At 45.9% G+C, this 13,534-nt stretch overlaps 1 protein-coding gene across 2 annotated transcripts in view; it reads left to right on the forward strand.

Moving 5' to 3' along the window:
• The window catches only part of SHB (SH2 domain containing adaptor protein B), a 162,347-nt gene that overhangs the window by 106,918 nt on the left and 41,895 nt on the right, over nucleotides 1-13,534 (forward strand). For both annotated transcript variants that reach the window (XM_054032522.1, XM_054032521.1), the window contains exon 4: nucleotides 11,344-11,515. In XM_054032522.1, coding sequence (XP_053888497.1) covers nucleotides 11,344-11,515 — 172 coding nt within the window. The remainder of the gene's footprint in view (nucleotides 1-11,343; nucleotides 11,516-13,534) is intronic.

Here is a 13,534-nt window from a genome sequence, read left to right on the forward strand (position 1 = left end):
GACCATCAGTGTAATTCCCGGGCTGGCTAGGCGAGTGCATTCACTCGTTTAAATTCCCAGGATACCATAAAAGATTAGCAGCATTTGGCTTTTGGTGAGTATCAACAACCGAGAGCAGATCCGAAGGGTCTGATTTCACAGAGCTGCAGCCTGCGCTGCTTGTGAAGTGAAATGAGATGGTATCTCAATAGGAACAGGAGGATGTTGTGCGTTTAATCAGCCTTACGGGCCACCTTGGCTCCAGTCAGCAGGGGTCTTGCATGTTAGCCATTTCCACGTCCGTTCCTACTGGACTGTAAAACTCGCACTCCAGTCGAGGTAATGAACGGCACGGTCTGTCCAGACTTGCATCACCAGGTGGGTTCTGCAATGTGCTTGCTAGTCACATTGCAGAGCCTGCCAGGGCGTGGAATGCAGTTCGACCCGAGAGAGCCATCCTCTGCTCTGCAAGTGGAGGAAGACCATTCAGTTGGGCACGCGTAAGGGCTAGATTAATTTTAAAGAAGCAGTTCATAATCTCCCACATCATCTCCACCAAGTGTCTCAATCTTGGGGAAGTTTTTCTGTGGCTTAATAGACATTCAGCCTCCAGGGGCTGTTACTTCAGTACCGTACCTTTCCCTAAAAAGATCATTACTGCCCCTCTTCCGTGTGTAGCAGGATGGTGGAAGGGTACGTCAGACGTCGTGGAGAAGCACATGGCATGAGCTGTCGTGCGCCATAGCATAGTGCCGTTTGGCTGTCTAGGATTGTCCGTGCCAGGTTAGGTGAGCAGACACCACCCTTCTGCCTCTTTGCCGCCTTTCTGTGTTTTGTTGTTTTTTCTATTTGATACGTTTTTTTCAAGCCTAATGACTGGCTGTAATGTACACCCTCAGTTGTAGTGTACACCCTCGGAAATGTGTGTGCATCCGTCTGTCTCGATCACACCCACACAAACATAAAGATGGCTTTGAAAAATCAAGCCGCTCCTACAATGCGTTAGTTCTTCTGTTGCACTGAGTGGGGAGGAGAGGAACTACTGTTCCCCCCTCATTAGCATGGCTGTTGGAGAGCAAGCCGGGTTGTGTTCTGGTGCGTATGCTAGTAATAGAACTGTCAGAACAATTTGGATGGCAGGCTCTATCCCAAGGGTGAGATAAGAGGCATAAGCCGCTCCTGATTTTTACAGGCCAGATTGTGTGTTGCTGGGGTGGGGTTGGGAATTTTGTAACTTGTCAATAGACTAATTTAGATCAGAGTCATTGAGAGCAAATAAATAAGTAGCCATGGATTGCTTGGTTGTTTGTAGTGGCTTCTTCATTGTTCCACTTTAAGGAATGTCCTGGACTAGGGCAAGCTTTTTATTTAGGGCCTGATCCAAAGCCCTTTTGAAATCTCTAGGAGTCTTTCCATTGACTTCAGTGGGTTGTGGCTTAGGCCCTGGTTTCATTGAACTCTACATGGTTGTTTGTTGTTGGTATTGCAGTAGCACCTAGGGGCCCCGGTAATGGACCCATTTCTGCCAGGCGCTGTACGAACAAAGAACACAAAGATGGGAGCTTACAGTCTCGTTCTAAGATAATATCTGGATGAAAATATCAAACGCAACAAACAGGCTTATGTAGACTCTACCAAATGGTTGTAATTTACAGTGTCTGCGTCAGCAGGACTTCAGTTAGGCGGGACCTAGGTTCTGGTTTTCCTTTGCTTATGTTTTAAGCAGGCTGTTGTTCATGCTAGAGGATCAGAAGGGTTGTTTCCACTTGGCCTGATAAAACATATGCAGGATTTTGTGATGCCAACAGAGTGGCCGGCTTCAGGGTCCTTGCTGGGATCCGGACTTTCTGCCATGCGTTATTGAATGGCAGGTGTATTGGTTTATTGCACTATAGGTGAGCGGTGGGCACGTTTCCATAACAGGCAGAGTAGGTGCTGCATTACTCACGACAAGGTGTTAAAGATTAACTAGGAAAAAGGAGACAGCAAATCAGTGAGTTGTCGTGCAACTTCCTGATGCTCTAGAGACTCATTGTTCTGCTGTTCCTCCTGTGCACATTGTGAGCAGTAAGGCTACGTCTAGACACTTCAAAGCGCTGCCGCGGGAGCGCTCCCACGGCAGCGCTTTGAAGTGTGAGTGTGGTCACACACGAGCGCAGGGAGCGAGCTCTCCCAGGGCTCCTAGGAATCCACTTCCACGAGGAGAATAGCTTCAAGGGCTCCCAGCGCTCGGAGCCTGCCAACTCTAGCGTTTTAAAGCGCTCAAACTTGCCGAGCTCCGGGGGGTGATTTTTCACACACACCCCCTCCCGAGCCAGCAAGTTAGAGCGCTATAAAATATAAGTGTGGACAAGGCCTCAGTTAGTTCCAAGCAGTTACCCAGACATACCCCCTCAGTGCGGGAGTGGCAGGGAGTTGGAGCAATATTGCCCCACTGAGCTTGTGCATCAGTTCACCCAAACCGGTCAGCACCCGTGGGGCTTGATCCACCCTGCTGGTGCAAAAGGCGGGTGGCGTTCGCACCACAGACCCCACCCTTAGAACCGCCCTCTCCACCCAGCCGGACCCCTAATTCTCATTTGGAGTCTCTCCTCACTGCTCCTGGAGGGCCAGGCCTCAGCATATTGCCCAGCCAGGCCTGCACTTGGGTCCGTGCTGGCCTGCTGTGGGCCTCTGGTGGAGAAAGTGCTCCAGGTGCTTGGAGCTGCAGCAGCCCCTCTCTTGGCAGACTTGACCCGCTGGAGCCCCGTGCCCTGGGTTACACCAGTGGCCGTTAATCCAGGGGTGAGCGAGGACTGGAGTAGAGAGGAGTCGGCTGAGCGAGGATCACCAGGGTGACACGTTTCCGTGCGTCGGCGTTCATTTAGCTAGGAGACTTCGGATGAAATTCTGCAGGGCAACGCAGGCGCTTAGCAGAGGTGAAAGCTGAGTAGCAAAATCCCATGGACATAAATTTTTAAGGCCAAATGGAATCCTCCACTCTGACCTTCTGCCTTACCCAAGCCATAGGCAGGGCTGGACATGCTCCTCTGACTGTGTGGTGTGCTGTCTGTGCTAAAGTCCTTTCTAAAGAAAGGAAATGCTATGCTTGTGTGTAAAACGTGGTGGAAGTGTCAAGTAAATGACAGATGCAGTTACATAACCAACATTTAAAGACGGGATTCTTTTGGGACATGTATCACTTTTCTATAATACTTGTGCAACGTAGTGCACATGGTTCTCATTTTACGTTAAGTTCTTGTCATTCCTCACATAGTAGTTTGGTCCTTTTCCAACCATAAAGAATAATATCAGTTATTGTGAGCTTCCCACACAAAGGTGTTGTTTGTGTGCTGCCCAAACACTGTTTTTCTTTGAGGCCGTATGTGAAATGTTAAAACAGAGACTTCATTGTTTGTCCAACGCTGAGAATGCAAATCAAATACTTACTGTGTGAGTGTACAGTACCGCACCACTTCCATGTAAAGTGAGATCACACCTGAGTACACTTGGACAAACTGAAACCTTTTTGAACTAGGAGTACAAAATACATAGAAAATACAATATCCCTGGCTTTATTCAAAAATATTCTTGAGTTTACGTGTGTTTGTGCACGTGTGTGTCAAACTAGACAATGCTCTTTATATTCTATGCATATAGTATAAGATCAATAACTTATATTTGATCAAAACAATAAATAGTTGGTCTCCTTAACATATTACCTCTTTCCCCTCAGGTCCCTTACACAACTCATGGGGAGTCTGGTTCTTGAGTAATAATGAAGCTTTTAATGCACTCTTTGGTGCTCTCTGATACTGTATTTACTGTTTTAATGTTGAATTAATTTTATTTTAAAAAACCACAGCTTTTGTTTTGCACCAATTATTTCTTTGTTCTGGAATGTGTTAGATTAAGATTAATTTTTAATTTGCTGCATGTGGCTGTAATTAATTCCGTCATTACTGTTTGGTTTTATGATTTGTCTAAATGTAAATATTCTTTTAAGGGATTACAACAGTTATCTTTTATGAAGATCCACTAAATTAAAAATATTGCCAGTTTAAAATTACATCCTACAAAAAGAAATTTAATTAAAATGTATTACGATACATTTGAATCTTTTGTTGGTTCCTATCAGCACTTTTACTTCTGAATTATAGTGTTCTGAATGGGAGTCCTTTGATTTAGGTGAATGAGATTTCTGTAATTATACTTGTCAGTCACTGGCACTTGCTGTCTTTAAAATATAGGGTTATGATTATTTGTTGCAAGTGAATGTGTCAGTATTGTCATTGAGCGTAGACAACAGCTTGAAGCTAACACGGTTTCATGATATTGTACCACGTTTAATTTCTGTGAAGAATAAATATTTATATAGGTGAACTATAAACAGGAGCTCTCAACTGTAACTCTGTAGGGTTGTCCAATAGGGTGACTGTTCTGTTCACTACATTGGGATAGAAAATTTCCTTCAAGCACTCATTCACAGAGGTAAGCCCAGAAGGGGCATTGTAATCATCTGCTTAGACTGTCGCTCTTGGGGGCTGGGGCCCATCCTTTTGTTCTGCACTAGTACAGCACCCAGCACTGTCGAGTCCTGGTCCATGTTTGGGGCTTCAAGGCTCTATGGTCATATCAATAATACGAATAGTCTGCCCTCCTGCACAACGCAGGCGATAGGACTCGCCCGAATGAATTCCTGTTTGAACTAGAGCACTTTCTGAATTACCGAAGCCTGCCCAGTTGTTGAATGGTACGTGGGATTTTGTTTCATGTTAAGAGTGGCTAGTTTCATAAGAGGTAAATAGAGCCTTGCACTGATCAGGGCTGCCCGGGGGTGGGAGGTGGGGTGGGGGCAAGTGGGGCAATTTGCCCCGGGCCCTGCAGGGGCCCCCATGAGACTATAGTATTCTATAGTATTGCAACTTTTTTTTTTTATGGAAGGGGCCCCCAAAATTACTTTGCCCCAGGCCCCCTGAATCCTCTGGGCGGCCCTGGCACTGATGAGTACTCAAAGTGCAGGCTTTGGGCCTGATCCAGCTGTTGTCGCACAACTGCCATTGGAGTCCAGGCAGGTTTTGCAGGATCCTCATTTCTAGGCCTCCCGATTTTGACTAATCCTCCAAAACCAAGCTGCAAATGCTCCAGTGGTGTGAACTCGGTAAATGCTGGGCCTTCCTGGTAGATGGTTTTGATCTGTGGAGTAATTGAGATTTGGAAAACAAAACAAGAACCGCAAGAAATGCAGAGAATTATCACCCACTCAATTACTGCTCAAGAAAACATTTGATCCTCTACTGCAGATAGATTTACGCCTGAAATGATATAGGCAGAGTCTACTCTCTAGATTCACTGATGGGAGAAGACACAATCTACAACTGTCAGAAATCTCTTCCTATAGCCAGAGATTTGCCAGCCCTTCCAACTCCGGCTGAGGGCCAGTGTGCCCCATAGCACAGCCCCCAAGGTTGCCTCATGGAATCTTCCAAGAGCAGGTGCTTCTGTCACAGAGAATAGGTCCATCAATGGCTAGTAGCCAGGATGGGCAGGGATGCAACCCCATGTTCTGGGTGTCTCTAGCCTGTCACTGCCAGATGCTAGGACTGGGCAACAGAGGGGAGGGATAGCTCAGGGGTTTGAGCATTGGCCTGCTAAACCCAGGGTTGAGAGTTCAATCCTTGAGGGGGCCATTTAGGGAACTGGGGTAAAAAAAACTGGGGATTTGTCCTGCTTTGAGCAGGGGGTTGGACTAGATGACCTCCTGAGGTCCCTTCCAACCCTGATATTCTATGACAGGGGACGGATCACTCAATTATTGCCTGTTCCGTTCATTCCCTCTGGGGCACCTGGCATTGGCCACTGTCGACAGACAAGATACTGGGTAGATGGACCTTTGGTCTGACCCAGTGTGGCCGTTCTGAGTCAATGTCCCATCGAGTCCTTAGAGAGCCAGCCTGGGCAGGGTGTGGTTAGAATGCTCAGGGGATAATGATGGAGATGGAGCTGCTGCGTAAGAATGTATTACTCCTGTGTGTCGCCCGGGTTAGTGGATGTTGTCAGTCTGAACGGATTGGGTTAGTTTAATAGGGGGCTGTCAGGAAAAGCAAGCAGAAAGGAAACAGTGACTCCGAATGAACCACCCCACAGCAAACGCCCGAGAGGCCATTGCCTCTGAGGAGTCTGGCTGGACCTGCTGCTGAGTCCGGGGAGCTGGTTTGAACAATCAGGGCCCAACGCCTGGGACCTGAGCAGAACAAAGGAACTCGATCTAGGCTGTGAGGATCTCTCTCTCCCGCCCTCCCAAAGGCCATTAGGTAGCTGTTCAGGGAAAGCAGGCTGCTGCTGGGGTGTCTGAGGGAAGCTAAGCCTGTGTAGGCTACCATCAGGGCCTGGTCAGATGGACACACATGCAGGTTGCATGTGGTTTAAAATCCTTCCCTCTAATGCTTTGCTTCTACTGCTGAATAAGCAATATGTTGGTTTAAGGCAGCTGGCTGGTCACTCTATTCACAGCTGGTCACAGACTCCCTCCCACAGGGAAGGACCATAGGTTCAGAAGCCAGTTGGACCTGCCGGATAAGCATAGTTGATCTGCAGGGCCCTGTAGCCTCGACCAGAGTGGAGAATTGCAACCCTCCCCCCGTCCCCATCTACAGGAGAGGGGAAAGCGTGAACCCCAATACCTGAGGGTGTGCTCAGACAAACCAGAGAGGCGACCGGTGCAACTAGCCTGGAACAGTGACTTGCAAATTATTTTTTAAAAATCTTTCTGCCCTTTTATTGCTGCTCTATGCAGCACAAAGAACGCTCAGGTGAGTTTTCTCATCGTAAAAGTGTCAGCAGCAGGACGGGCTGAAACGTTCAAAACGTCGTCAACATTTTGAAATTTGAAAACGGAGCCAGGTGTGTGTTACAGGAAATGTTTGGTTTACTAGCCCGATACTCCGTAAAACTGCAAAAAGGTTTCAAGCTCAACTTGTCTTCCCAGGCAGCTCACTTTAAACTGACCTCTGTCCTCTCCCTTCTATTGGTGAAGGAGAGGGGAGAAAGAGCTACTAGGAAGCAAAACCACCCAGCGTCCTCTCTTGATCCCTACCCCAGCAGAGACGAGGGAGGAAATATTTTGAAATGATCAAAATGTTTCACTTCTAACATTTAAAATGAACTTGAGTCCAAGCTCCGAGGCTCCTGGCTCAGTCACCGGTTCTGCGCCCCATCAGCCTTAGCAGAAAGCAAGGAGCCGAGAAGCCTAGCAAGCCATCATTAACCTGATTTTTATAGGGCTGATTTATTATAGGCTCGCCAGTGTTCTGACCAGAAGATACTTAGGTTCTTGTCCCAAAACAGGCTACAGAATGAGAGAATGTAAAGCGTTCAATCATTTGTCTGGACCCTCGGGGTGTATGGCAAGGACATTCACACTGAGGATAAAGCCAGGCTTTAGAGATTTTTATGAAAATAAAGGAAAGAGTTAACACCCCAAACCATGGAGCCACAAAGAAGTAGTACAGTACTATAGACCCTTGTGGGTGGGTTGGTGGAATAGCTCAGTGGTTTGAGCATTGGCCTGCTAAACTCAGGGTTGTGAGTTCAATCCTTGAGGGGACCATTTAGGGAACTGGGGTAAAAATCTGTCTGGGGATTGGTCCTGCTTTGAGCAGGGGGTTGGACTAGATGACCTCCTGAGGTCCCTTCCAACCCTGATATTCTATGATCATCCCTTTACAAAGCCACTTAAACTAGTATACTCACACCCTTCCTTGGGGCCTGGTCATGGGAGACAAAGTACCAGCCCAATGAGTGCATTGGTCCAGGTTCCTCCACTCCTGAGATGCTGGAGATCAGGATCGGGTGTTTAGTTGTTAAACTGTATTGCAAAAGCTGAGCTGATAGCCAAAACAAGAGAGGCCTTAAGGGTAAAGAAAAGGAAAAAGAATCCTCTCCACACGGTGATTTGCCCTTTAATAGGGTCATGGCATTATACTGAGTATTCATATCAGTGCCCAAACTTCAATGCACAAATCTTTTTTCCTCATCCAGATAAATCGTAGGGTTACACTTACTCTGTAGGTTAGAATATTCTTGCGTATTAATGGAGATATCCCATCTCCTAGAACTGGAATAACGCATCCATTCCTATTAATACCAATTATCTCATTCTCGAAACGGTTACCTTTGGCCTGAGCCGTTACTTCCATGTTCTCGCCGCGTACCCTCACCTGTATAGCACCGCAGGACTGGCTGGATTGCTAGAACACTGCCAAGTGCTGTCATACCCCAGGAATTCTGCAGTTGTCTCCAGGAACTTACTTTTTTCAGACTTCCCTTCTGTGGCAACCTTTTTGAAATTTCGACTTTTTGTTCCAAAATGGAAGGCTCTCCCTCCCACCCCCCTCCGAATTTCCTGCAGAACAGAAATTCAGACTTTCAACCAAACTGTAGCTGGGAAGCTTGTACTGCCCCCCCACACACAGACACACATTGGCCAGGTGCCCGAATCAGATGCCTAAGGCCACCAGCCAGAAACAGAATATGCAAGTACCTCTGGAATTTAAACAGGAGATTTTTGCACAGGGAATGTATATAGACACTGATTTTAAATACCGCATTGCTATTACAATATTACTGTTTAGTGGTAGGTTGTCTCTGTTTTTGGCTAGGATTAATAAAATATTTATTTTAAGGATATTTCTCGTCGGCTGGAGGCATAAAACTTGTTCATTCTCATTCACAGAGTCCCAGTAGAGAGATGATGTCCATTTTACAGCAGCTTAGTGTGTTTGTTTCTTTCCTAGTGGAAATAATAACGGATTATGTGTTGGCTCTCTGTGGCACATGCTATTTCATCTTCTTTTGGAGAGTAACTCATTCTGCAGTAACTACGCTAAATTTGCCAGTGCGAGAAGGAAATAGGTTATGTATGAATATGTTTGACCCATTTCTGCCCCTAATTTATAATGCCGAGGTAGAGGGGCACTTGAGAATTGATCTTACAACTGATAAGATAAACCTTTTAAAATTGCAAATTAAGTTTAAAAAAAAAAATTGTTCCCTTTCCCCACGTTCATTGTGTTTCGTTAAGTGCAATCTTTTGAGATTTGCATAACGCCTAGGACACTTTGGCTAGCGCCCCTGAGCGTGTAATATGTAAATGGTTTGGATCAGATCAGCAATTGTGATTCGTACCAAATATACGTCTGACATGCTATGTATCCTAGTAAGCTGAATTCTGGCTGTGCCGGGTCATGCTGATTCCTGTCCTGTCAATTAAATGGTGACTAAGCTGGTCATCCAGGCTGGCTTTAACAAAGTGTCGTGGATGCAAAGCTGCAGGGTGTGTACAAACGATTCCAAACTCTCCATGTTAGTCACTGCAAACTTATGCCATGGTAATACCGTTGCCCTGGAGCACTAGGTGGGTGTTTAGCATCTGGCACCGACCAAGCATGTCCAGGAACGTTCTTGATATGATTGTTTCCCTGTGGTTGCTGTCAAAATTCTCAGCAGGTAACCACTGATCTTAATTTACGATCGTTGCCCTATTCCAAACCCCTGGAAAGACTGGTTTGTGTTGTACTGGGTCCACAGATCTGCTGAGAATCAATAATTCATGATCTTCAGCAGAGAAGGAAAAATCCTCTTCCAGAGGTGAGTGGGCAGCTCTCTGGCAAACATGGGGCTCTATGACATCAATTTCTATTGCACGTGAGGGGTGCTTTTTAATTAAGCTTTTTAACCCATTTTGTTGCCAGGAGAAAATCAAAAATGTGAGCTGAATGTAAACCAGTGCAGTGTAGCCATCCTGAATCTGCAGCCAGGCAGCTCCAGTGCCTCTCCAGTGCCGCAGGTTGCTGCTCAACCTGTTGTCCAGCAACAGCAGCATGTGCCTGTCAAGACTGGACAGTTTTGCAGCTGCTATTCAGAAATGTGTCGGCGGCAGTGAAACGTGACCGCTTCATGCTGCTGCTGCTGTTTGAGAAATCTCTCCGGAGCAGCAGAGTCAGCACTCCCATTTTTTATGGGGAAGACGACCCAGGAACTTAGAGCAGGGAATGTAGATATTAAAACCTCTGTGACCACATCTGTGCCTTCTTCCTTGGAGGACCACAGCTATCAATACGTGGGGTTGGATAAAAATGATGATTGCGTGATGGTCCCTAAAACTCTTAAGTGTAGTTTTTATGAGCACTTATTTCAGTGTGTTTTCTGTTACTGATGTTGCAATGCCATGAGAAATCACAGGCTTCCAGAACGGACACTCTGCTTTGGTGGGACCACCACGTGAGAGACGGGCGAATAACGTTTTTGGTTTTGTCACTCATTTTACCCCATTATTTCAAGACACAAGCATGTTGCCCAGTGATTCTCAAACTCTTGTACTGGTGACCCCTTTCACACAGCAAGTCTCTGAGTGCGACTCCCCTCCTTATAAATTAAAAACACTTTTTTATATATTTAACACCATTATAAAGGCTGGAGGCAAAGCGGGGTTTGGGGTGGAGGCTGACACCTCGCAACCCCCCATGTAATAACCTCGTGACCCCTTGAGGGGTCCCGAACCCCTGGTCTTGCCAAACACTGCCTGGCTGCATTTTTAAATGGTTGCTCATCAGTCAGTGCATTTGAAGTATTCATATAACTATGTACTGTCCGTGTTTTTGCCTGGATTATTGTCAGGGCCGGCTCCAGGCACCAGCTTCTCAAGCACGTGCTTGGGGCGGCCATTCCGGACAGGGGCGGCAGTTCCAGGTATTCGGCGGCAATTCGGCGGATGGTCCCTCACTCCGCCTGGAAGTGAAGGACCTCCCGCCAAATTGCCGCCGCAGATCGTGATTGCGGCTCGTTTTAGATCGTGATCGCGGCCTTTTTTTTTTTTTTTTTTTTTTTTTTTTTTTTTTGGTTTTGGCTGCTTGGGGCGGCCAAAACCCTGGAGCCGGCCCTGATCATTGTCCAAGCAATTCCTTCTACCCTTCAGAGGAACTGGGTTCTTGCATCTTCTCTGACCTGATTTATGTTTGAATCACATCCCTAAAACAAGCGAAAATAAGTCTCTTCAGTATAATGCAAATTGCTCCACACTGAGCAGTTAAATGTGATGGAGATGCAAGTCAGATGTTGAAAACAAGCACTGTTGATGGTTGTCTAACAACTGGACTAAGTTATCTGATGCAGTATTTTAGGACTGTAATGTGAACTATCAGAAAGGCTCCATATTACGTTAAGCATCTTGGGTAAACCACTAAATCCCATGTCAGAGATGCATATTTATCCTCATTCTAAAGCATAAAGCCCTCTAAAATGCTGCAGTTCTGGTGATCATTGCTAGAATTCTTTTGTCAGTAGATTCTGAAAAGGTGACTGTTGTCTCTTACAAATCTCTTGCAGCCCAGTTTAACGGGAATGAGAAAAGGCAATCTTCTCCTTCACCTTCAAGTGACAGGCGTCGACAGCTCCGAGCGCCAGGAGGTGGCTTCAAACCCATCAAGCATGGCAGCCCGGAATTCTGTGGGATCCTGGGAGAGAGAGTAGATCCAACTGTGCCACTGGAAAAACAAATGTGAGTTCACATGGAAAACGCTGTGTGTGCACAGCTCTGAATCTGCCTGAGTGAGTGACAGGCAGCTGGAAGGAATGAGGCCTGTTAACATTCCGGTCTTGTTGTCCCCTGTACTTCCCGGTGTTTCATGCTGTTACAAACCCCTAAGCATGCACACAAGGAACAAGGGAGGATGTGAGAATGTCACCACCCTGAGGGTTATCTCTAATTGTTGTACAGTGTGTAAATATTATGCTGATAGGTGCCAGGGGGGGAACAATAGAAGTCTGTCTGAATGATGCTCAAGGTCTGTAATCATCATGACCTGTGTGAATTATAAGTGGCTCATTTTTGTGTTTAAATTTTTATCTGTGTCGATCACATTTATTCTTGTATTTCAAGCCTATCAAAGCCCTGCTTTAAAGTCTCTCTAATTAAGATCTTGTTTATATAGAAAGTAGTCATACTGTTTCAGATATTCATCCCCTTCCACCTATCGGTGAGAACAGTCTCTGGGTTCACCTGGCTGGACCTGTTACAAAACCAGTATAAGGAGGGGTCATCAGAACAAGAGTGATAATCAGCTCTGGGTTTATTGGCTCCACACCTGCTCCTAGGGCAGTCTGGGAAGAGTCTCCAGAACATGTCTCTCTCTCTCTCTCTCTCTCCTCTACGGGGGTGCCTCTTGGGTTCCCTGTGCTTCCATGTCACCCAGTGGATGACTGAGCAGAGTTGCATGTGTGGTTACAAGTGGTAATGTGATGTGGTACCGGACCTATTGCAGCAGATACAGCTTAGCCAAGCGGCAGCACGTTCTGCAAGTGGGGTTTGCACCTCAAGTTCTCCAATGGGCAATGTTCCCATCCACACAGTCATGCTACCCCTTTGGCATCGCCCAAAGCTTTCAAGCAGCTACGCATTGAAAATACAGAAATCTCTAATCTAGGAAACTGCAACTGTCAAGGATCAGTCAACACCTCTACTATAACCCCCTGGCTTTTACAGGACTATAACGTTGGCTATAAAAACTCACTCTGGGATTTAAGTGGTTTTAGCCAAGAAACTACCGTCAATTTCATATGACAAAGTTTGATTAGAATCAGTTAAGTAGTTTAAAGAGTCCAAAGAATACAAAGTTTAGTAGGGTGGGGATGGTAGTGTAACTCAGAATATTGGTGGGCGAATAAAATAGGACATGACTGAGGTCAAGATTTAGTGGATAATTTGAAATGCAACAACTGTGTTAAAATAGAAAGTAAAAACCAGAGTTCTGGCTGTACTTCTGTCTTCAATTTATCGGGTGATGTTCAGATATTTACAGCAGACTCTTGGTTCATCAACTTGACATGAAATCCAAGATTGAATCCCCGCAAAGGAGCAGCTTCTGACTTTGGGAATACAGTAGCACCTTGCTAATTTGCACCAGTAACTGGGAGACCCTTTGCAACTTTCTGGATTTTGTGAACTGGCAAATGTAAAGGTCTGAAGCTGTGAGGTGTCGAGAAACCTCAGTTCCCATAACTGCATCTCCAGGGTCAAGCCTGAAATGAACAAATCATTTTTAAAAAGCAACAGTAACGTATCACAAAATAGGTGAACAGGTAGTTCATTTTTACAAACTATGCGACAGTACATCTTGAAATATGAGTGTAAATGATTGGTTTAAAATAAGTCTTAGTAATATGACACCTTTCTGCAGCATCTGCTACTAAATCTTTGCTGAAAAGCAGAGAGAGACAGGGTTTGTGCGTGTGTGTGTGCAGATTATAAAGTGAGTGGATTAGTGCAGGGTATGTTGGCAAGACACAAATGTCAGCTCCAGCTAAGCATCAGGAAATTACTTTTAGATGCCTGGTGTTAAGGGAAAAACAAACCTCTAAGCACATGTACCTGGCAAGTCAGAGACCTGAAGAAGTTGAGTGGAACTGCTCCACTTCCCCCATATACAAGGCAAAAAATGAGACCGTGAAGATGATGATGTCTCTTCTGTACTTCCTGCCTCTCACTGGAGAGGAGATCTTCCTTCCTCCCCCTGCCCCC

The sequence above is a fragment of the Malaclemys terrapin genome, chromosome 6 (genome assembly GCF_027887155.1).
Source record: "Malaclemys terrapin pileata isolate rMalTer1 chromosome 6, rMalTer1.hap1, whole genome shotgun sequence".
Lineage (NCBI taxonomy): Eukaryota > Metazoa > Chordata > Testudines > Emydidae > Malaclemys > Malaclemys terrapin.